At 31.9% G+C, this 25544-nt stretch overlaps 1 protein-coding gene across 2 annotated transcripts; it reads right to left on the bottom strand.

The window, feature by feature from the left end:
* Positions 1-584: 584 nt before the first annotated feature.
* LOC111713815 (zinc/cadmium resistance protein) lies at positions 585-24355 on the bottom strand. Of its 2 annotated transcripts, XM_023488761.1 has the most exons (17): positions 24269-24355; positions 17077-17200; positions 16552-16638; positions 15547-15718; positions 14482-14577; positions 14008-14068; positions 12902-13057; positions 12109-12176; positions 11170-11251; positions 9333-9458; positions 8812-8946; positions 8391-8498; positions 7459-7540; positions 6133-6184; positions 5598-5709; positions 3218-3283; positions 2438-2524 (listed from the first exon to the last, which is right to left on the bottom strand). In XM_023488761.1, exons 2-16 carry the CDS (start codon positions 17183-17185, stop codon positions 3254-3256), a joined length of 1476 nt encoding a protein of 491 aa, XP_023344529.1. In that variant the 5' UTR covers positions 17186-17200; positions 24269-24355; the 3' UTR covers positions 2438-2524; positions 3218-3253. The 2 variants fall into 2 exon arrangements, with proteins under 2 accessions (XP_023344528.1, XP_023344529.1); XM_023488760.1 differs by lacking the exon at positions 3218-3283 and having other exon boundaries at positions 585-2524.
* Between the last annotated feature and the right edge of the window lie 1189 nt (positions 24356-25544).

Here is a 25544-nt window from a genome sequence, read left to right as displayed (position 1 = left end):
GAAACTAGCCATGTACATAAAAGAAGAATGAATAAATTCACTTCAGTCGTCTATGAAGTCCAGGAGCGGATACAGGGGGCGGGGGACATTCGCCCCTCTGAGATTTTCAGAATAGCTTCTCAATAGCATGCTTAAGGGAAAGAAACCCTAGTGCAAAACAGGAAAAATATCTGTCTTAATAAACTATAATGTGTTGAAAGTTAAAAGTCTAGTTTTTTAGTCTTAAGTCCTTAATTTTGACTCTTTTTGAGTCTTTTAAGTCTAAAAAAAATTTTAACCTGCGGCGCGATTTTTTATCCTAATTATGAATTTATTTGTTCCTTAAAAAATCTTGCCCCCACCTCACTAAATTCTGTATCAGCCCCTGCTGAAGTCTCATCCTTAGTGGGTAGTTCTGTATAACAGGTACCCACTCAACATCCGAACTGCAAGAAATTGGACTTAGGGGTTTATTGGATCTCACAAGATTTATTCAATTTTCTAAATGGTTTGCTGAGAAAAAATATTCAAAATAAAACCATAAAAAACGAAGCGCAATAAACAACGGAACAAAAAACTTCCAAACATATTTTATATAAAGTTTATTTTGGGAAATCATCAACATTTATTGAATTTTTAAAAATAACAAAATGATTAACAAAATAATGACTTGTATGGACATAAATACATAGGTAAATAAGTACGTAACAGTATTTCATATTTTAAGGTATTTATAAAGAGTCAAACAGGTCAAATAAAATTCGAAGTAAAATAAAAAATTTCATGTTTTTGTTAATGATTAATGATGATAAAATAATTCTGATGAAATAAATTTGACAGATTTACTATAAAAGTGAAGTTACTTCGATTTTTTTTTTTAACTTTAATAATTTCTTTACAATAAACTATTTTTTATGTTCAGCACTAAAATTTTCAGTTATATTTAACTATGCCATGAGTCCACGGAGTTTAATCACAAAATATATTTTTACTGCAAAATTCTAAGAACTGGTATTTTTCGTTTAAATATTATCTGACATTTATCTGATTTTGGATGTTTTTAGGAATAAACAATGTACAATTAGGAAAACTGGTTTAAGAAATCCAAAAGAATGTTTTTTTTTCTAAATAAAAAGTTCTGCGCTCTAAAATGAGTTTGATTGATGAATTCTACTTATTAGTTTGTATATACTATTTATAAATTCTTGGATAAATTCAGAATACATTTCTTAATTATTTGTTTTTAAATCTTTCCATAAACTTTCATAATTTTTTTCATTTTACGTACTATTTACATTTTACATGATACAGAACGAAACATAGCAAATTGATATACTAAACTAAAATTAGTTTGCTAAGGAATTATTAACTATAAGAAATTATGACGAAAGTATAAAATTAAGAAGGAACCTGACAGAAATGCGTAGGTTCAGAAAGACTACCTCTGACAGGTCTATGTTTTGTCGATTTAAATTCCCTTCCCGGAGCGAATTAATTACTCTTTTGTGTGTAAACCAGTTTGAAATCAACTAATATCCTTTATTGGTCATTTGCCTTTTTCTGACCTAAAGCATTCAATTAAATTCAGGTAGTAAAAAAGGGCAATGTCTATCAGGAAACATTTTTTAAGGTTTAAATGGTCAAGCTTTAAGACTAAACACCGGAAATTTAATTATGTTTTTGGGATATTTCTTGTTGAGGATTAAACATTAGATTGTTTTGATATAAGTCTAACCGTCCTAGTTCTAGGAACCATGGGCGTATTCTCTTCAGAGTCAAGATCAAGGCTCTCGCTAGTGCTCGCTGGTTCAGCACTGCTTCGGGAACTAGGGGCCTGAGTGTTCGGCGAAAAAGCAGGGTTGTTTGGCGACAACACGGGATTGTTTGACGAAACTCCCGAGTTGTTAGGCGAGAAAGCAGGGTTGTTATGGGAAAACACGGGATTGTTTGGCGATAAACCAGACTCGCCGATTCGGGACGAACGTCGCGACACTGAACCCTGATCTCGCGATGCTCTCCGTGTTAATGAGCTGGAATCTCGCGAAGTTTTTCGTCCTAATGAACTAGAATCTCGCGAGGTTCTTCGCGATGGCTGCTCAGCTTCGAAATCGACAACTCGCGAAGTACGTCTGGAACTTTGTTCAAATTCGCGCGATAAAAGCTGGGAAGAAGATTCTCGCCGCGCTGAAGATTCACGTCGTGAAGAGGATTCACGTTGTAAAGAGGAATCACGTCGCGTTAAAGAATTATTCTCACCGGGACGGGAAGATCGTCGAGCAGAGCCTCCCTGCTCAGCTCTTGAGGCCCGACGACCTGATGATGATGATGTAGAAGGTGTGAATGAACGACTAGCGGAATAGTTTGGTTTGGAAGGTGTAGAGCAGAATGTTGAGCCGGGAATAGGAGTAGTTCTAAACCTGGATCCCGGAGTTTTAGATCCAGGAGTTCCCGGATTACTGAATAATGTTGGTTGGGAATTCCCCGGAGTGCTCAATATAGTTCCATGAGTAGATCTGGAGTTCAGGAACGGGGGAGCAGTAACGTACTGCAATACACAAATAATCGTATTAGTAATTTGAAGATGCGTTAAGTAGATTATTAAATCATATAAACAAGCATGGCTGGGAACCAATTAGCCATTAGATCCGTTTCTTAAAAACATTCAAGGATTTTTGACCTGTGCAGTTTAGTGGACTCAACAAAAATCCGCAAAATCTGTTCAATTAAATATTTTTTTAAGTGGAGGAAAAAAAGACAAACATTTTCTAAATTTGCCAACTTCACAGATTTTTAGGGGCATCTTGAAAACCATTCAGAAACGGATAAACTAAGCCCAGCTTTAACTAAAGGGGGGGGGGGGTATATTTTTCACTTCTAAGGTAGGCATGTCATTGGGTAAAGATTGAAAAGTTTTTTGAAACAGACATTTCTTCTCAAAAATAATGACTGATCCCAAAACACGAAATTGCATTTCCGAAAAATATATACCTCTGAAATCGGTGCCTAGGATCCATTTTGAAAAAAAAATCATCAAAATTCAGGTCATGTGCATTTCTTCAAGATTTACTGATTTTTTTGAGCAATTATAAAAAAAATTAATTTAACTTTCTTACTATCGCGTATTTTTATGTTAAAACTTGATGAATCTTTTTTTAAAGATTAAAATATTTTTAAGAATATATGTTGCGAAACCAACGGATCCTAAGCACTGCCTGAATTTCTAAAAGTTATCTTTCACCTGTAGGTTTGGTTCTAAGCAAATATAATTCTAGAACTATTGAATTCCACCAGATTCATGCATATTCTACCATAATACATTATTTTATAAATGACATGCATGCACTTACTGTTAATAATAAAAATTTGATGGATTTTTATATTCTTCATTTGGTGAATTCAAATGAACAATGAACATACATTAAGGGGGATGTTCTTAAACAAAAGAATTATATCACTTTTCAAAATCTTAACTTTATTGAGGTTAATCATGATAGATCTGAAAAATAGAAACATTAAAAGATGAGGATAAAAAAGAAGGAAGAGCCAGATAATTCCTAAATTATTAGAAGCATAACTTTCTATTAAATGTTGAAAGCACAGTTCTGAATTCTTTATCTGATCTAACATTTGTGCCAAAAAGATCAAGAAACTAATTCTATCATTAAAATATTTCAGCTTACACTGTTCAAATTGATATGGGACGATATTGTTGAAAAGAATGATATCTAAAGACAAGATTCTCATTGACCTGTTGAAAAATTTAGAAAGAAAAAAACATCGAATTTAAAATAGTGACATGCAAATATATTTTACGCTTTTCAGTGATTAACATTAACCAAGTACATAGATTTACATCTACAGGGTTATAAAAATCTGGGATTTAAGTGGTATGGCACAACATTAAAGATATTTTTTTCATGATTCATGTTTTTGTTTAAAAATATTTTAAATTTTATCAACAAAAAAATTTATTGGTACTTGGAAAAAAAGCGAAACAACTTATATGTGGAAAACTAAACTTTACTAAGAATTCGGAGGGAAATATTAATTTTATTTTAATCTTTAGTATTTTGTTCACTCAATTTAAATCTTTACAACACAAAACTTGAACCCTGAAAACATTAAATGATGTTGTGTACAACACCCCGTATCCCGTATTTTTTTACTCTGTTTTTGTGTGCCAAGTTTAGAAAATATAGTTTTACAAGCAACCTTACAAAAATCATTTTACAGAGCACTTTAAGGAGAAATTAGTTTAATTTTGAAAATTATACTTAAATGGTAACGAGCAGAGTAAACCCAGTATTGTAATCTGTAAAAAGTTTGATTTTCATACCAAATGTAAACTTTTCGAATGAAAAAAATGTCCCCTGTTAAAGAAATGAAAAAACGGGAAAGTTTTCCGTTTTAAATGATTCATTCCTGAATTTACAATCATGTATATAAGATTGTACACATGTACATTGTACAATTCTGGGTTTGCTATTATAGTGTCCTGATACCAGGGGTCCATAGTATTCTATCTCTAATCCCAATGGGATTGGGCATGAAAGTACAATTTTTTTTATGTACGGTACTAAATTTTATATACGTGTTCTGAATTTGGGGTGTTAAAAGATGTAAATATCCGTAATCAATATAAAAATAAAATATGATAAACAAAAAAATAAACACTCTCTTGCAGTATACATTCTGCAGAATGCAATTTTTTAACAACATGACATAATTCCAATTGATTACAAAAAAAATTGTTATCCCGCATTTAGAATCGGATTGGATGGAATTATATGGAACCCGTGTGTACTTATATTAAAGTGAATGTAAGCATAATTTCAAGTGACCCTCCGTGCAAAGACAACAATGCCAAATAAATTGGCAACGGTACAACGGTACAACGGTAACCTTGAAAGCTTTTTCTGAGCAAGTATGAATTTGATATCAATGTTGTGTTTCCTTAAATTGTTTTTTTTCATTTGCGGTTTCTCTGCAAAAGAAACTTGCGCATTCCTTGTTTATAAAAAGCGACGGAGAAACTCTTAGAAATAAACAGTTTTCAAAACAGGAAACCAACGGTTACTTCCATATTTTTGATCATCTTGAGTTTTCAAGGATACCGTTGTAAATCGGGCAGTGCCATCTTTGCTTGGACGGTCACTCGAAATTACAATAACAGTCCCTTTAATTTTATATTTTTTCTTACTATAGAAGATACTAAATACAGTAATTAATCAGTAATGGGGGGGGGGGGCTAGTCTTGGGCCTTATTAATCCAACCCTCTTTATACATAGAGTTAAAGGTTCGATTCACATTCTCGATGGTACCAATCAGACATTCATCTTAGCAAAAATGACCCTTGTTTTTTTATCTGAAAATTGGTAATTTACTTTTGTGGTTTCAATTTATCTAAATGTTTTGCATATTATTCCAACAAAATTTTTTAAAAGACAGACAAAGACGATATAATCCCGAGTCTAAATAAAGAATTGGCTAATGGGTACCGTTGTGAATCGAGCGTGTAACGCTTTGTTTAATTTAGTGTCACTTGAAATAACGTAAAAAGGATTTGTTGGTCTTTATATTTAGTGTCTGTTGTATAATATATATGAATACTTGCTACCTGTCTGAATGAAGAATTATTGCTGCTAGGTTGGGTCTCATCAGATAGGTTTAGCTCAGCAGTCATCTCTACACAGCTGTTCTCAGGACTACCATCATTACCATCATTCAAACTAAAACATTCATTTTTTCATTCATTCATTCATTCATTCATCCTTTCACTCATTCACTCATTTTAGTAGTTTTTCACTTAATCCTATATTAACTCATTAAACCATTTGCCTTTAACTTAATATTAATTCATTCATTAATTAATTCACTAAGTAATTAATTGGCATTCAGGGACATTTATTAGATGGGACAATAGGACATTTCATAGAAGAACATTTCATAGAAATTTCTAAATGTGAAATGTCTTTCTAGTTAATGTCCCAACTCATTTTATTGAAATCTTATTTATCAATTCATAAATTTTTTTCCATCCTGATTATTTTGTTCACTCATTCATTTAATTATCAATATTTGGATATTTTTATTCCTCTTTCATTCATTTATTTATAAACGTTTATTTCTAATTTAATGATAAAAAAGAATACCATAGGTTAGGTGCTGATCTTCTGTTAGGAGATTCTACTAATCCCCTTAAACCTTAACGAATTATTATCAATTAGGAAATTGTAATAAACTATTTCTAAAAAATGATGAAAAAGAAGATGTAACTTAGATATATATTGAGATATTTAATTTAGAAACATATGATTAGCTGAACTTCCTTGCAAAAAGAAGCAGAGATTAGCAATATTCATAACCAATGAATAGACAAGAAGAATGTACAGACAATTTCGAATACCAATTATTTTGAAAATATCAAAAATTCGGGCTCCTGGGATCCCCTCCCCCCCCCCCAGGAAGGAGGGTCCCGGGGCCCCAAGAATTCTAAAGTGGAAAAAATTGGAATACTGTAATAAACTATTAAAATAGTTTTGTACAATTTTGTACTTATCTTTTGTAAAAACCTTGAAAAAAATATTGTCAAAAAAAACATTGGGTAAAATATTTCTGAAAATGTTTATGCAAAATAAATCGTTTTTGATATTATAAAGTTGAAAATGGAATTTATTTCATTCCCTTCCCCCTGGCCCATAATATTAGAACTTGAGAAGAATTCCTTAATGGTTGAGAGTGGAGATAAAAGAAAAGAAGAGAATATAGGAAATAAAACCAAGGTTGAAGGGAGTTCTTTTCTTTAGCTAGTGCTTAGGATCCATTTCATTTTCAAGGGAATCCTGTTCATGAGGAATCCATGTAAAAATGGACCAGAATTCAGATCCCGCTCACAAATATTTCTTTATAGTTTTCCTTTCACCGATAAATATTTTTCTAAATTTTCTGCTTTCCGGCAATTCTTTTGAATAACTTTATTTTTCATTCAATGATTAGAAAGAGAATTCTCATTAGCTGACACTTAACATGCGTATTAAAATAGTTTTTTTCTCTCGATGTCTTGGTAAATATTTTGAATCATAATAATATGTTATCTAGCTTACTTCTACTTATACATATCTTACTACAAACATTGTGCGGTAACCAAATATAAAAATAAAATGCCTAAATAATAAGATTAGTAAATAGTATTAAAAATATTTACGATTTATAAAACTATACAACTATTCAATCTCTCCTTTTGAGAAAATGTTTTTTTAAATCTACAGAGGATTTCTGGATGGATGAATTTTACAGGAGGTAAATCTACATTACTCTATCTTTGATTCATCATTCTAGAGAATTTAGCAATCCATCAATTCATAAATTCAACAATCAATCAATCATTTAACCCGTTTCACTAATCCATCCTTCCAGGAATTCATCTTGTAAAAAAGCACAAAACTCCTTTTCTACTCGCAGTAAGTAATGATTGTAACCTGTATTAGTTTCTTTAATTATAGATATGGATGAAGGTCGTCGTTTCTTACTTCCAGAACCAGAACCAGGACCAGGACTACTCTAAATAGAGGGAAAAGATAAAATATCGAAAAATACAGTTTTTCCGTGCATTATTATTGTTAAATAGACTAACTCCAGACAATTCTCAAGGTTTTGCATTTAGAAAACCCAGTTTTAAACCATGAGTGAGATAATTATGAATATGGTTCAATTTTAATTACGTTTAGAATATATACTCCGAGAACCAGAAAACGGAATAGGAAGACGATATTGAAGCAAAAGTGTATTTGGTGTTGTTACAAAGCAAACAGTTTTACATATAAAACCATAAGTTGAGTATACAGGTAGTCTTCATATTACAGTTTTCCGGTTCTCACTGTAGTTAAAGTAAAAAATAACCCTATGGGAATTTTTTAGTTCTTTAAACATTTTTTTTTACGTCACTAAGGTTGATAAAGATTCTTACAGAAGTAGTTGAAGCAGATAAACTAGTTGAACTACTACTTTCTCTGGTTTACCTGTCTAGAACCAGATTTAAGTAGGTTCTAATCTGGTTTACCTGTTAAGAACCAGGTACAGGTGGGTTTATAGGTCCTAATCTGGTTTATAGGTTCTAATCTGGTTTACCTGTTTAGAACCAGGTATAGGTGGGTTTATAGGTCCTAATCTGGTTTACCTGTCTAGAACCAGGTATAGGTGGGTTTATAGGTCCTTAATCTGGTTTATAGGTTCTAATCTGGTTTACCTGTCTAGAACTTGGGTTAGGTGGGTTTATAGGTCCAAATCTAGTTTACCTGTCTAGAACCAGGTATAGGTGGGTTATAGTTCCTAATCTAGTTTACCTGTCTAGGACTAGGTTCAGGTGGGTGTATAAGTTCTAATCTGGTTTATTGGTCCTAATCAAGTTTACCTGTCTAGAACTAGATTTAGGTGGGTTAACTGGTCCTGGAGGAGGGGGTAGTTTAGGTGGAGGACAACATTTACTCGCTTCACATCCAGATATCTGAGTGATAGGTCCCTAAACATTAATGATACACAGCAGGAGAATATGCAATTGTTTGTTATTATTATTATTATTATTATTAGCAGACAACCCATCATTTAATGAAATAGGGGTATATTCATGATAGATTTTCTTGTTGGATCTTTTGTTCTCTATCCTCAAGTTTTGATTGCAAAATTTCAGGGTAAATATAAATGAGACATCATACTTAGTTTACAGCGTTTATAGGGAGTGTAAAGTAGGGTTTCCAATCGGAATTTGCGCGGATTTGAGCGCAACTGTTCTCATATTGCGCGAAATTGTGCGGAATTGAGAAATATTTATTTACCTTAGGACAGGATAGAACACAATCATCTGACGAAGCTAGAGTAGAGGAGTTAGGTTCAGTTTCTACAAACTCAGGTTGTATAGTAGTACTGTGGATACCCTCGTGATGGAAGAATTCTTTAACCTTCTCCGCAACCTTGATCAATATCAATCAATCAATTAATCAACCATTTATTCTATCAATCAAATAACCAACGCAGAGCGTAGTAATAAAAAAAAACGGATTTCCAACCAATAAACCAGTCAATAAATCAGTCCATATCCGTTGCAGTCTATTTATTTATCAGTCTACAGTGCACCAATCAATCAATCAATCAATCAATCAATCAATCAATCAATCAATCAATCAATCAATCAATCAATCAACCAACCAACCAACCAACCAACCAATCAATCAATCATCAATCAATCAGTCAGCCATTCAATCATTCAGCCATCCAATCAATCATTCACTCAATCTTACAATCAATCAATCAATCAATCAATCAATCAATCAATCAATTAATCAATCAGTGAGCTTACCGTCATGTACTGGACTAGGTTCAGACAGCGTATATGAGCGGATGCAATGATCCTGTCCCCGGTGAGCTGCCAGACATGGAACTCATGAACAGCTAGGATACCATCAACCTGCTCCATCAGCTTCCTCTATACAATCAAACAATCAATAAATTAATAAATCAATCAATAAATAATTTATCTATCAATCAGGACATCAAACAATGGATACCATCAACCTGCTCTATTAGCTTCCTCTATCCAAGCAACCAAATAATCAATCTACCAATCATTTAATCAATATATACACCCAACCAACCAACCAACCAACTAACCAACCAACCAATCATCATCAATTAATAATACATGAACCAATATTTATACAATCCACCCATGAATAAATTAAGAACTAAAAAACTTATCATTCTTTTTTAAAGTGAAATTGGGAAAATAAGATTCCATCCAGAGTAGAACTTCTAAACTTGTATTTTTGGCAATCAAGGATATAAAACCTGGATAATGTTTAAGTTTTACAAAATAATGCCATAATGAAAAAAAAGAAAACCCTGGGAGCAACCCTAAATCACTAAAAGTTTAAGGAAAAAACAACAATTATTTAAAAATACTTAATACTAAGAAAATAATTTTTAAGAGAAAACTAAAGATCATGTTTCCATCATTAATTTTAATTGATTTGTTTGACCTTAACAGATAAAATGATTATAGTCTAATAAAGATGAACCAAAAAAAAAAATTATTGAACAAATAAAATTGGTTGTCAAAAGTTTTAATATTTAATTTACCAAATGACATTGATTATTTTAAATACTAGATTTTTTTTGGTATTTCTAAATTCCTAACCTTTTTTGCTGATTGACATGTTAATTTGTCTTTATCCAACTTTTTCTAATCTAATTTTGTAAATCTACTTCTTTAATAAACTAGAGAAGGCTGGGGGAGAGATTTTATAATATTTTTGAATTAGCAAAACGTTGGGAAACAGAAAATCAGAACAACAGAGTCCGAATTTAACTACTTTGAGCCGCGTCTTAAATCCGCCAAAAACCGGTTTCAATTGAACACCAGCTTAAATCTTGAAACATTGATTACAATTTTACGAGGAACCAACCATATTTGAGCCGTGTCTGAAATTTAAGCTGCGGCTCAAATTCTTTAAATTCGGCCCCAGAATCAGCAATTTGGCAAATTTTTGTATGATAAGTAAAAATATTTATAAGTTCGAAAAATAAAAGTTTTCTGTAAACGTGAATTAAAAGAGAATTGAACACACGAAACTTAAAAAATGATGATTTTATTGATTATGATTCTACGGGTTGAATACAATGAATTTAATATCTGAACCATTTATTATAAATATATATGTAAAGCAATTAAGCAACATGTGGGAATACAGAAAAAAAAAATCAGAAAAAACAGCAGAATGTGTAAAAAGGAAAAATATATAGAAGTTCGAAAAAGAAAACTTTTCGATTAAAGTGAAATAAATGAAAAGCATTATAAAAGCCTTAAATCAACAAAAAAAACTTCAAAAAATGACTGTTATGTTTAAGATTCTACAGGTAATAAAAATAAATACATCAAATTGTTGCATAATACTTATTTATTTTTATATATATATTTATATGATTGCTTACATAAAACCTGACAAGAATTATATTATTATACAATTATGTTTAAGTTGCCTCTATACAATACCTTCTTAATTCTTGTATGAAAGAAGGTATTCACCGTATTAATAATCATTCTTTAATACATTTTTCCATTTTTCCTAATTTCATGATGATATGACGTCATATCGACTCAATCAAAATTGAAACATAAAAATGATAATAATTATTACCTCTAGATTATCTACTTGGATATGGGTTGGCACTGTCTGAAGGAGGATTAACGCTGAATCTATGAGAAGAGGCCAAACAGATCTAAAAAAGGGAAAAAATAATAAAAAATAATCTTCAAGACAGGGCAACCCATATATCTGCGGAAGGAAGATGATATTAAAACAATCTTGTTCGTAATTGATGTTGTTTTAAAGCAACTATCTAGTTTTACCAGTAAATAGGAATAATAATTGGTGAATGAATTAATAATAATTGCATAAAACAAGAAATATGGAATAATAAAAGAATTAAGGAATTATGCAAAACATAAAGAATGGACCTTACAATTAATAGATTTTACGAATTATGTAATGTTATAAAAATGTACTAAACAAATAATGGAATGTTATAAAAATGGATTACACGAATACTGTAATGTAATAACATATAAATAGACTATACGAATAATGTAATATTATAAAAATGTACCACCCGAAAAATGGAAAATTACAAAATAATGGCATTAGGGTTTCCAGCGAACACAAAATTTCGAAAAAAATGCGAAAGTTAGCGTTCATATTTCGCAAACTTTTTCGCGTACTTTTTACGAAAATGTTTCCGCAAAAAACTTGTGGAATTCTCTGCGCTGAGAGTTCAGTATTAGAAGTGTTATGATATCACAATTAATAATTTTCGCGATACAGATTAAAGCGAAATTTTGCGAAAAAAAAGCGATTTTCACATTTTTTGCGAACGAACAAAATTCGAAAATCGAAATTTTCGGCATTTTTTTTTCGCGATATGATTTACCCCTTTGCTGGAATCATATAAAAATGGACTAAACGAATGATGGAATATTATTATTATTGTTAATTAATGGACTAGAATAATGTAATATTATAAAAATGAACTAGAATAATGAAGTATTATAAAGATAGATTACAAAAAAAGATATAAACCTAAGAATGAGAATGACCAATAGAAGAGAGAGTCCTGGATCCACATACAGCTTATACTCCCAATCCGTCTACACAGTTAACGATTCGAATCAAATTCAGATTTATGTATCTCCTTAGCAAATGCAGTTTTTAGACTTTAGTTATGATTCTTTTACTCTTGAAATCAAAAGTTAAAAAAAAATTTTTAATAACGTATAATATATTTTTTTTTACTTCAATATGTTTTTTTGTTCACCATGTCTAACAGGGTAGCCCAAATCTTTGTAAGTTTTACTCTTTTTTAATTTAAACATGCATTCAGCCTCAAATGGTTACAGGGGGATATGTAGACTATCTAACACCCCACAAAAGAATTTATTTTAGTGGGATAAGCTACAAATAAAAATAAGGTTAAGTAGGAAGTAGTTTTTAGGTAGTGGGTCAATCAGGTAGATATTTGGTCAATCAGGTAGCAGTTCATAGATAAGGGTCAAGCAGGTAGAAAGATCTGAGCTAGGGGTCGATCAGGTATATAATATAGTTAATAACTAGGAGGTCAATAAGGTAGCAGGTCATGTGGTGTTTGGTGATAACACTTGTACTGTGTAACAAGAGATATTTATTCAGCAGAAGAACATTCAGCAATATTTCCATTTTTACACGTAGAATGGCTTCCTAGACAGCTGAATGTTTTTTCTTAGGAAAACTTATATGTTCATGGAACCACCGGGGCCTACAGGTGTGCTATTTTTCTTTAAAGGGTAATTTGGGTCAACCTAATGTCTAACAAAAATTAAAGCAGTTTAAAACTCACCAGCCACATGACCAAAGCGGATATGATGACGACAACTGAACCTAGGGCATCTGCCATAACATGAAGAAATACTCCTCTCATATTCATATTACTAGCGGAATGAGAATGCCCGTGATTGTGTCCATGCGATACAGGTTCAGCTCGGGGATAGATTATCTAGAATAAAGGGATAGTTTACACATTATCTAGAATAAAGGGATAGTTTACACATTATCTAGAATAAAGGGATAGTTTACACATTATTTAGAATAAAGTGATAGTTTACACATTATCTAGAATAAAGGGATAGTTTACACATTATCTAGAATAAAGAGATAGTTTACACATTATCTAGAATAAAGGGATAGTTTACACATTATCTAGAATTAATGGATAGTTTATACATTATTTAGAATAAAGTGATAGTTTACACATTATCTAGAATAAAGGGATAGTTTACACATTATCTAGAATAAAGAGATAGTTTACACATTATCTAGAATTAATGGATAGTTTACACATTATCTAGAATAAAGGGATAGTTTACACATTATCTAGAATAAAGGGATAGTTTACACATTATCTAGAATAAAGGGATAGTTTACACATTATTTAGAATAAAGTGATAGTTTACACATTATCTAGAATAAAGGGATAGTTTACACATTATTTAGAATAAAGGGATAGTTTACACATTATCTAGAATTAATGGATAGTTTACACATTATTTAGAATAAAGGGATAGTTTTATAAATTATCTAAAATAAAGGGATAGTTTTATAAATTATCTAGAATAAAAGGGATAGTTTTATAAATTATCTAGAATAAAGGGATAGTTTACGCAATATCTAGAATAAAGGGATAGTTTTACATTATCTAGAATAAAGGGATAGTTTTATAAATTATCTAGAATAAAGGGATAGTTTACACATGATCTAGAATAAAGGGATAGTTTACACATTATCTAGAATAAAGGGATAGTTTTACATAATCTAAAATAAAGGGATAACAAAAGGGAAAGAGAAAGGAATAAAGGGGAACATGATTCGAAAGGGGGGTGGCAAAAATATAAGTCTCAGAACTAATAAACAACCATGGAAAAAAATAACAAAAATTCAATGTGCTACCTCTGATATTTCCTCCTTTTCGTCCCTGTCCGCTAGGTCTGTGAGATGACTGTGAGTGGATCTGAAAACAAAATATGTATACAAACTTTTTACTCGCCGATATTAAATACTTAAATATATGCTCTGCCCCCTCATTCTAGAGAGTATTCATTCACAACTCTTTTTCAGAGGAATAAACTTTTTTAAAGAACTTTTGTTATTTTTCTCTCCAGTTTACAATCTCATTTTTGGACATTATAACGACAAATTTGTTTATTAAGATGTAAATAAAAACAAGTAAAATAATATATAAGCAATTCCAATTCAAAATTTTGTTCCCAAAGATTGAAGCGGTCCTTGTAAGAAAAAGCTTATTTCCTAAATTTATTAACTTAATTTTTGAATATACCCCTTAATAATTTTAATACTTTTACATTTCTTAAGATTGTAGAGTGTAGATGCATAAAACTGATTTTGTAAAAAACAGAAACCGACCTGCTCAGTCCATGACTATGCCCATGACTGCTCCCATGCTCATGAAACAAGCATAGTCCTATTAGGTTAACTGCCAATCCCATAGCTCCGACATACCTAGACAATAACAAGTTTAATTTAACAAATAAAAAATAAATAAAAAGATTTACAACCCCAAAAGGCCCAAACACACTGGGAAAAATAATTAAATAAACGGGACGTTCTTTATAATTTCAAGTGACCTTTAAAAAGTTGAGCATGTTCGATTCATAAAGATACTTTTATCTGATTAATTGCTTCTTTAATTTCTTTCATTGTTTCTAAACCAGAATTCAGCAAATCACTAAAAAGAAAAACCACAAATGATCCGCAAAACTATCCAGATACACGGATTCGGATCCAAGGGCCAAAATATCAACCAAAAAATTGCAATTTTTTTTTTACTCTCAAACCACAAATCTTAACTATTGAAAAAAGAGAAATTATAAAAATTTCCTGTTTTCTGAATGGTTCCTCAACCAAATTCAGTAAATTTTAAAGAAATAACCTGGATCCGGATGCGTATCCGCATCAAAATTAAATGAACCCTAAGCACTGCATTTAAGGGTACAGTTGTGAACCGTACATGCCATTCTATTAAAGGGACTGTAAGTACGAGTAATTTTAAGTGAGCTTCCATTCAAGGATGGCAATGCATGCCTATTCACAACGGTACCCTTAAAACTTGATCTGATCAATACGGTTGAAGATATATAGGTCTAAAAGAGTTTAAGTCTGATAATTCCTTCATGTTTTCCTGTACTAGAGATGTCACTTGGTCAAAGAAACCACAATGGAAAATATTAAATTTTTAAAAATTATAAACATTGATATCTCATTCATCTTTGATCAGGCAAAGCTTTTCAGGGTACCGTTGAAAATTGGAAAAAGTCATCTTCACATGGAAGATCACTCGAAAATACTTCTAATGTCATTTTAAAGTTTCATAAATCCTATCAACAACCCTAGAAATCATATAATTAGACTTAAAGAACCTTTGCATTAAACTAAAATTTTGTTTCTAAAAATACAAAAATGTCTTCTTACAATATCATCTGAGGATTATGAATCTCTTCTGGTTCATAAAATCTTTTGAAGGACTCCACTGTGATGGAGAAGCAGAGTGCGACCAGGAACACAGCATTGACAAGTGCTCCCAGAACCTCAGCTCGAGCCCAACCAAATGTATTCTTGCTCCAGGACTTGGGAGCCATTCGTACTGAGAACAAAATTTATTAATATAAAGTTTGTCTAAATAGTTAGAATGTGCCAAAATATCTCTTAAACCTTAATGGCCCCTTCAAAGATATTAAAAGAAATAATAACTAGAAATGGGAAAGTTGTGGCAGTTTTTTTAATGATATCTTTGCAAATTTCAAAAAAGACAAAAAAAAAGAATTCTTCAAGATTATTCTTAAAAAAAATCGGCATCTACAATCTACACTCTAAAATATACAAGATACATAGAGTTTTCAATATTGATAGATAAGATTTTTCAGTTGAATGAAAGGTTTCTAGTTTGTTTGCTTCACTGGTAAATATGAATGCAAGGTTTATTTTAGGAAAAATTCTCTCAATTCTATTTTTGTATTTTCAGACAAATTTTTTTTTTTTTTTTATATTTTCCATAAAACTTGCGTCTAAAGTTTTATCAAACAAAAACAACGCATACAATATATATGTATAATGTATATATTGAATAAAATATTAAACGAGACTTTTTACTCTCTAAAATGGAATATATCAGGGGGGGGGGGAAAGGTGTCGAAATAGTTCTTTGCTTTGTCCTTTGTTGACTTCTCATAATCTTTAATTATATTCTTGACAATTTTTTAGTTCTTTAAAATTATTTCCAATTAAAAAAATTTAATTTTTTTAAAAAATTTCACTTAGCTTTAAAAAAACACGTGTAACTTGATATTCTTTTTTCTCCTTATCAAGACCTATCAATATGCAAACTACCGATATGCAAATAATATGCAAAAATCAACCTTTTTTGGAAAATTAATAATTTGGATTTTTTATAATTATAAAATACATGTTCTTTTGTACCTGAAAGAAAAGCTATAACTAGAGCAGCTATATCTGAGAGCATATGGAAACTGTCGGCCACCAAGGCCATTGAGTTGGTTATGTAACCTAAATAGATATAAATTGTTATTTTAGATTTAGCAGTTTCACAGATGTTACACTATAATAATAATATTCGAATCTTCGAATTTTATTTTTTTTAATTTTAAAAACGTATTTAGATTTTAGACTATTTAAGTCACAAATTCGCGAGTTTTTGTATCGCGATCTGGTTTGATTTAATGAAATAATGTAATAAAATTGAACACCTCTGTTTCCTAGATTTGCTGTATATTATGTTCCGGTTTTGTTTACAAACATTGACCGTACTGCACAATATACAAACTTATTCTTCAACCAGTCAGTTTTGACTGAATAATTGAAGGATCTAGGTATACCCCACAGAGTCATTGGTATATAATTGTTAACAAATTCAAGAAAACACGAAGACGATTACTACTGTGTAGCGAAGTTGACCGCGGAAGATTCACAATACTATTTAATCACCTGTAACTATTTCTACCAGAAAGAATGCTGATGTGAGCGCGAACATGGAAACAAGACGACATTTCTTGCCGGAGAATTTACCCCGACCCGACCCTGATCCTGCACCCATCTTTCAGCTTTCAACCTGAAATAAAAATTTTAGAACTAAAGGCCGGGATAGGGAGGCTTAACTATTTACTTATTCATATGTATAAGAAAACAAAAGCAGGAAATTAGCAGAATTCAAGACTTTCAGTTTAAAAACGACGATATCTTTCTTAATGTTGCTCAGAGAAAAATGCAAAGGTTATCATATTGAATCAGGAATGAAGCGTTGTATCTTTAATTTAAATATATTTTGGGTTGTCTTCCATAATTCCAATAAACGTCAAAACTGCTAGAACAGACCCAAATTTTTAATACCAGGGAAGGCATATGGACTGTAAAGATGAAAAATGTTAAATTATTTATCATTTTGAAAATGCGCTAATTTTTATCAAACAAATCCGGGACAATTTGAGAACGATTAAAGATGGCGACTTTCGGAGCAAATGTTCAATGCCAAAAAGTTCATAGGAAAGAGGACGATACAGCGCCCCAGAAGCCTAGTATAAAAAACAGAAGGAATACATTTTGCTTTTTTATGCTTTTGTTTAAACTAAGCATTATGAACTAGACAGAATGAGAAAGTCAAATTTATTCGATATTGCTGTTACAACTTTGCGACCTTGTAGTTCCTATAGTTTTTATTCTATACACAAGTAGGAGAAAATCAAGTTTATCTGGTTAAATATTACAATATTAAAATATATTTGTTTTCCCAATAAATAAAAGTTATGATTGAAAACATGTTTAAAGAGTTATATCTGTCGTGCAGTTCACATTAGTTTCACGTGTAAGGGTGTAAACATGATGGGGGAGGGGAGGAGAGTACAATACCCCACCCCATACCCCTTAATTACCACACATTTTACAAACAATGTTAAGGGGGGGGGGGGCTTCATAATATCAATTCCGAAGTTAGCATTCATAGAAAAAAATGACTCCGAATTTGATATTAATCTACCAATATTAATATTGGGTCAATAGGTCCGATGTAGAATGTCTAGGAAATGTTTTAACCTTGTTCTAAGTGTCCTTGCAACTTCAAGTCTACTGTCTTAACGTTTACCAGCAAGTTGTGAAATTAACACTGTGGTTAATTCAAGGAAATTAGTTAAAGAATACGCCGGGAGTTATCTGAAGTGTCATGATTATACCAGGGGGGGGGGGGGGGAGGGTGTATTGTACTGTGTCATAAACTGAAGAAAAACAGCTGCAGGACAAAAGTTTCTTAGTTGTTAACTTAACAAATTTTATTAAGTTGATAAGTATATATTCGAATCTTTCAACATAAATATTAAATAACTAGAATTAAGATAAGAAAATAAGCTAAGGATACATAAAACCAACTGATAAGAAAATACAGGGTAACCCACAAAGAATAAGACAGAATCTTTTTAAATACCACAGTCGAAACATTAAATTATGCAAGACATAAAATTGCTTATTAAAGCGTACGTGACAAAGAAATGAAATAACATGAAATAAATACATTTAGTTCAACTATGAATTTAAGGAAAAAGATGGAATCGCTTAAGTTGTAAGTTGTAAAGGTACTCCAGTAGATGTTCTTTATCTAGACTTCTCAAAAGCCTTCGACAAGGTTCCCCACCAAAGATTATTGCTAAAAATTGAATCCTTAAATATCCAAGGTAACATCTTGAGCTGGATTAAAGACTGGTTAAAAAACATAAGACAGAAGGTGGTGATAGACACTCTTTTTTCTCTATGGATTCTAGTCATATCAGGAGTCCCACAGGGTGTTAGGACCTTTGTTGTTCATAATTTATATCAATGATCTAGATGAGGCAACTAGAAGAGCATTGATGACTAAGAAATTCGCAGATGACAGCAAAATTGCAAATAAAGCTGTTTCTCAGGAGGATAGAGAAGTAATGCAGGACTGCATTGACAACTTGTTTGAGTGGTCTGAAAAGTGGGGAATGGTTTTTAATACTGAGAAATGTAAGATAATGCATTTTGGAAGTGGCAACCCTGAATTTGATTATACCATGAGTGGCTGTACTCTGAACAGTGTTGAGGAGGAGAGAGATATTGGAGTGTTGATCAACAAAGATTTAAAACCCAGTATGACAATGTGAAGTAGCAGTTAATAGAGCTAAAATGGTCCTAGGTCAGTTAACTAGATCTTTTCACTTTAGAGACAGGAATGTATTTCTAAGATTATTTACCACCTATGTCAGACCTCATCTAGAATTTTCTACTCCAGTCTGGGCTCCGACCTCACAACAAGATATTAGGTCTATAGAAAATGTCCAAATACAAGCTGTGAATATGATTAGTGGATTGAGAGCAGTTGGATATACTGAAAAGCTCAAAGAACTAGGACTTCTCTCCCTTGAAACAAGGAGAACTAGATATGATCTAATACAAACCTACAAAACCTTAGAGGTTGAAGGAGATGAATTCTGGTTTAAAAGAGTTAATCAAGTATCTGTGAGAACCACCAGACAATCAGATGACAGAGCCAGGCTGACTAAACAGAGAAGCAACACCACCATCAGAAGTAACTTCTTTACCCAAAGAGTCATTGATGATTGGAACCAGTTACCCAGCACAATTAGAGAGTCCCAAAATATCAAGATATTTAAAAGAAATCTAGATCAATATCTATCTTCTTCTGAGATGAACTGATGAACTGAGAATATGACAGGATCTCCAGAAGAAGACTGTGTGGAAAAGATGTTGCTAAATGCCCCTAGCGGGGGCTACACCAACTACTCTCCAAGTATACAAGTAAGTATCATAAAAAGAAGCCCTGTATGTACTTTGCATAATTTATATATCTTTCTGTACAAGTTTATTTACGTTATTTAAGAAGTTAATAATTCATGGGAAACCGAAATTGAAAAACAAGGATATCTGTATCTTTTTATTACACCACGTTTTAAAGGTACAGTCGAGAATTGGGCAAATACCAACTTTTTTGAAGGATCCATTTAGAATACGGCATCAGTCCCTTTTATCAGATATTAATATATAAAATCAGACTTTCTTTATTTCTGATTTTTATAATCTTACAAAAATATTTAAAAATGTAACTATTCTCTCAGATTGGGTGTGGATAATTAAAAAATTTAAACTGTTGAAAATGTATAATGTACTTGTAATAGACCTATTAATCTCTGCAGCTCCAAACTATAAATGCATAAAAAAGTGTAAACAAGTATTACATTGGTAATTAATTAGGGGTGTGATTCTAATAAACATGAAAGGCACACTAAACATAACTTTAAGTATAAATGACCATTTATATTACAAAGCTGCACTTAAGGTTTCCAATGGTAACCTTTATACATCTTTATGACAAAGATATTGTCGCGTTTAAACTGAAAGTATTGAATTCTATCAATTTCCTTCGTTGTTTCTTCTGTATCATAAGGGAAACAACAAATAGAAATGATTCGGGGAGGGGGAGGGTGCATCTGATTAAAATAGATTATTTTGTAGGCAATATAACGTTGGATTAAGACGAATTAGGTCGGGTTAGGTCGTATTACCTTAACATGACCAGTCGAGTCTCTTTAAGTCGGATTAGGTCGGATGACCAGTCAGGTCTCTTTAAGTTGGATTAGGTCGGGTAATGTTGGGTTACCTAACTGATCATAACCAGGGGGCGGAAACGTCATGTGTGTGTGTCTGTACCAAAAGAGTGTGAGTAAAGTTTACCGAACCGAAGGCGTGTAGTGTAGGTATATACAGTACATACGAATCTCGGTATTTGTACAGTCTAGGAAATCACATTTGTTTATTGTTAATTGTTTACTTTAAAATAAGTTTAATATACATGTAATATATTATTTTAAATTTTCATGCAAAGAATATAATTTGATTTAAAGTTTACAATAAACTAGTCGTTATTCAAGCTTAATTATAATTAACGACATTTTTTTGCAATTTCCTTGACTGTAGTCATGTTGTGTGTCTGTACCAAAAGAGTGTGTGTAAGGTTTACCGAACTTGTCTGCAAAGCAGTGCGACTGGATTTCTCGTGCCAGACCAGCGCGATTTCCTTTCCTTTATTCCTATTCCCTGATCATAACTGGTCTTATGACAGATTCAAGAATAAAATTAATCAGAAATCTTGATGAAAATCCTAATTCATTAAAATAACAAAGACATATTTATTATCTGACTGCTAAAACCCCCCAGATAAATTTGATTGACATGCCTGCTTTAAACGCCTATTGCAGATGTTGACAATGTGTGGAGAGGGGCATTAAACATTTCACATGCATAAGTTAAGAATTGAATTATATGACACCAAGCTCAATATTCTTGATATGCCAGTAAATCTGGACTAACTGGACAACTAGACTAGATTAACCTTAAACGAATAAACTGTGCTGAATAACATTAAGGGGGGAGGGCATCGGTGCAATTGGGAGCTTTGGTCANGTGGAAGGAAAAATAAAGTTTTTAAAATTTTCCTCTTTTTAATATTCATTATTTTTAATATATTTTCACAAATTCGACAATAAAAATCCCAAATTTCTTTTACTTAAAAAAATTTAAGTCCAAAAAATATTTTGTAGTGGAGGGGGGAGGGAAAAAGTATTTTTCAACAAGAAACTAGAAAATTCTTTAAGGGGAAAAAACTGAGGGAAAGAGGGGAAAGTACTTGTTTTTAGTTGCATTCAATAATAAACAAAGTTATTGGGAAAAAAATCTCCAAAATATATCTTTTATAATAGCTAATTTATGATATATATTTGTTCAGTGAATGAATATATATCTTAATGTAAATAAATTATCCATATTAATAAGTAAAACAGAAAAAGAATTGTTTTTTTTTTTTAACTACAAAAACTGTCGTCCATTTTTTTCTTAATTGAAGGCATTGATATCGTTTTATTTTTAATCGGTAGTTTGACAAATCTTCTCCTCCACTTTATATATTATCTTTTTTCTCATAAAAATACCTATTTTGCTTAAAAAAATTCTTGTTTTTTAATGTTTAAAAATCTATTTTAAAGTACGTAGACAAGTAATTAAAAAACTAGATAAGCATTAAACTATCAGGTAGCAATGGGACAAAAAAGTCAGAGGCGTATTCAGGGGGGGGGGCTATGAGGACTAAGCCCCCTCAGGACCAGTGATATCTTTTGATTTCAGGGTTTTTTAGGCCCCAACGGGTGCTGAGACCCCCCTTAGAAAGAAAAAAAAATCAACCCCCCCTGGAGAAATTCCTGAATACGCCCCTGAAAAAAGTGCTGCAGCTTTTAAACAGATAAATATAAATATTTGCAACCGCGCCCCCCCCCTCTCCCCCTTTCCTAAATGTATTAATTAAGAGATTAAGGCGTAAATCAAGGAGCGACAAGCGACCCATGATATTATTACAATGCAGAAACTATGATTTCTCTAGGGCATGTGTAGAAAGAATGCATTAAATATTAACAAGAGAAAAGTAATATTAAAAAATCTATTAATTCTGTTTTTACAAAACCTTAATTTTCCGACACAAACTGGATATATAGACTAAAAATCAATAAATTAAACTTTATACATTAATAACACTATTGGTCGCTTATTCAGTTTTCTTTCTGAAACCACTCAAGCAGTTTTCCCAGTTTGATCAAACAGGAAACACGAATTTGCTTTAATGAATTTGTCAGGAAGGGGGGGGGGGGTAAACTCGAGTTTATTTAATATTTATTTTTACACACAACTTCTTTTTATTTAGACTAATTGATAAGAATAACTAAGTTTAAAATCCTGTTTCAAACCCCCTTTAATCATCTCTGACCGGAAGGAAATGGTGATAAAAAGGAAACTAAAAAAATAATGTAGCTGCTTGTATTGCTTACTTGGCCGTATCATTTATCTTATCTTTAAGATCCTTCCTACCTTAATTTCCTTGATTTATTTACATAAAAGGGCTGGGTGGTTGAAAAATGCAGAAACAGTGAAGAGAAGAGAAGAAACGAGAAGAGACGAAAGAAAAGAGAAGAACCGAGAAGAGACGAAAGGAAAAAGAAGGGAAGATAAGAGAAAATAAGAAAAGAGAAGAGAAAAAAAGAAGATGAAAGAAGAGAAGTGGAGAAAGAAAAAGAGAAGAGAAAGGCCTGGTATAAAAAAGAAAATAGAAAGGCCTGGTATAAAAAAAGAGAAGAGAAAGGACTGTTATAGGAAAAAAGAAGTGACGAGAAGAAAAGGAAAGAGAAGAGAAAGGAATAAAAGGAAAGAGAAGAGAAAGGACTGGTATAAAAAAGAGAAGAGAAAGGACTGGTATAGGAAGAGAGAAGAGAAGTGACGAGAAGAGAAGAGAAAAGAAGATAAGAGAAGAGAAAGAATGAAAAGAGAAGAGATGAGAAGGGAAGATACAAGAAGAGAAAGGAAGATAAGAGAAGAGAAAGGAAGATAAAAGAAGAGAAAGGAAGTTAAGAGCAGAGAAAGGAAGAAAGGGAAAGAGAAGATGAAGGATTGGTATAAAAAGAGAAGAGATGGGAATGAATGAGAAAGGTCTAGAATAGAAAAAGAGAAGAGATGGAAAGGGATAAGAAAGGGCTAATATAGAAAAAGAGAAGATATGGGAAGGGAAGGGATGAGAAAGGACTAGTATAGAAAAAGAGAAGAGATGGGAAGGGATGAGAAAGGACTAGTATAGAAAAAGAGAAGAGATGGGAAGGGATGAGAAAGGACTAGTATAGAAAAAGAGCAGAGATGGGAAGGGATGAGAAAGGACTAATATAGAAAAAGAAAAGAGATGGGAAAGGATGAGAAAGGTCTAGTATAGAAAAAGAGAAGAGATGGGAAGGGGGGAGAAAGGTCTAGTATAGAAAAAGAGAGGAGATGGGAAGGGGTGGGAAAGGTCTAGTATAGAAAAAGAGAAGAGATGGGAAGGGATGAGAAAGGTCTAGTATAGAAAAAGAGAAGAGATGGGAAGGGGTGAGAAAGGACTAGTATAGAAAAAGAGAAGAGATGGGAAGGGATGAGAAAGGACTAATATAGAAAACGAGAAGAGATGGGAAGGGATGAGAAAGGACTAATATAGAAAAAGAGAAGAGATGGGAAGGGATGAGAAAGGACTAGTATAGAAGAAGAGAGCTGAAAACAGAGAAAATTGTTAAAAGAAGTTTAAACCTACCTGTATGTATTCAAGAGAAGGGACTCCCGGTTTAAGCGGTTTATTTACAAACAAAGATTTAGCTTTGCAACCATGTTTTTCTGAAAAAAAACTAAATTATTTTCTATTTGACATTCTAAAATCTTCAAAAACAAAAAACAATTATAAGTATACTTGAAAACTCGAATGTTTTACAAAGTACATTTATATGAACAGTATATAATAATATGTAAAGGGTTAACCACTGAAAATAATGTTTAAAATTAAAAATGACAACGTTTTTAAAAACCGTCCTGTCATAGTATTACAAGAGCTTTTTATTGTTATTGATCAGTGATCACGTATATAAACACATACTCATAGCTTTCCACATTTCAGTCGTAGAAATTAAATTCTCTCTTGTAAAGGAGAGAAAACCCAAAATGTAAAAGCATATCTTTTTCCTGGTTATCGGTATACAACCTAACAATGCACATTGTTTCTGTATTTTTTAAACTGTTTGGGTCAATCCTAGGATAGAGTAGTATCAGCTCACTGCAAGACAAGGTAAGCAGAACTGAGCAGTGAGCTCCGAGTCTGACTGAGCTATGACAGAAAAGTACGAGGTTGTGAGACTTCTGCTTTCCAAATATATAAATATATATAAATATATTTAGTTTAGTTTTGATAACACACTCTTTCTCTGTGCTCTGAAAAATATGCATTGTTGTTTTTTATCGGCGATGTTTAGAATTAAGATTTCTTGAAATATAGAATACTTGCAAACTCACGTATGTTAAAAAAATATATATCAAATAAGATTTCAAACTCTCAGACTCTGAAGTGTATATATATATATACACATATCTATGCCAAGGTCTTCGCTCCCATCTATCTTAAATCTCTATACCAACCGGCCCCCCTTCCCCCTCTCCTTCTAAACTTCTCATTTTATACATTTGAATATACCAAAAGGATTATCAAGTACAATAGGTGGCAACTGAGAAATAGACTCATTATACACGACGTCACAAGTGTCAAATATAACAAGAAAAATTTAATTTTCTCACACTATAGTTGACAGAAAATAAAGAATACATTTAATTGCACTTATTTTACTGTAAGATACGCACTTTATTCTAAAACTAATCACTATTATTTATAATTTTGTTGGACACAAAAACTGAATTGACACTTGTGACGTAAGAATACAGCTGTACTGAGAGTGTACAAATTCTAGTTAGTTGCATTTAAGGTTTATAAAACTAACTTCGAGATGATCTATTATAGCTCTTCACACACAAAAGTTTCGCTTGAG

The sequence above is a fragment of the Eurytemora carolleeae genome, unplaced genomic scaffold (genome assembly GCF_000591075.1).
Source record: "Eurytemora carolleeae unplaced genomic scaffold, Eaff_2.0 scaffold1291, whole genome shotgun sequence".
In the NCBI taxonomy this organism is placed as follows: Eukaryota; Metazoa; Arthropoda; class Copepoda; order Calanoida; family Temoridae; genus Eurytemora; species Eurytemora carolleeae.
The sequence above is the reverse complement of the archived record's forward strand: the minus strand, read 5'-3'. Positions and strand labels throughout refer to the sequence as shown.

Excerpts from the sequence above, each read along its gene's own strand:
- LOC111713815 (XM_023488760.1), bottom strand. The coding sequence starts at position 17,185 with ATGGGTGCAGGATCAGGGTCGGGTCGGGGTAAATTCTCCGGCAAGAAA. Across the intron at positions 11,252-12,108 it reads TTGGTCATTCTCATTCTTAG|ATCTGTTTGGCCTCTTCTCA; the intron begins GTTTATATCTTT and ends TCCCTTTTTTAG. Across the intron at positions 6,185-7,458 it reads AATTAAAGAAACTAATACAG|GTTTAAGGGGATTAGTAGAA; the intron begins GTTACAATCATT and ends TAATTCGTTAAG.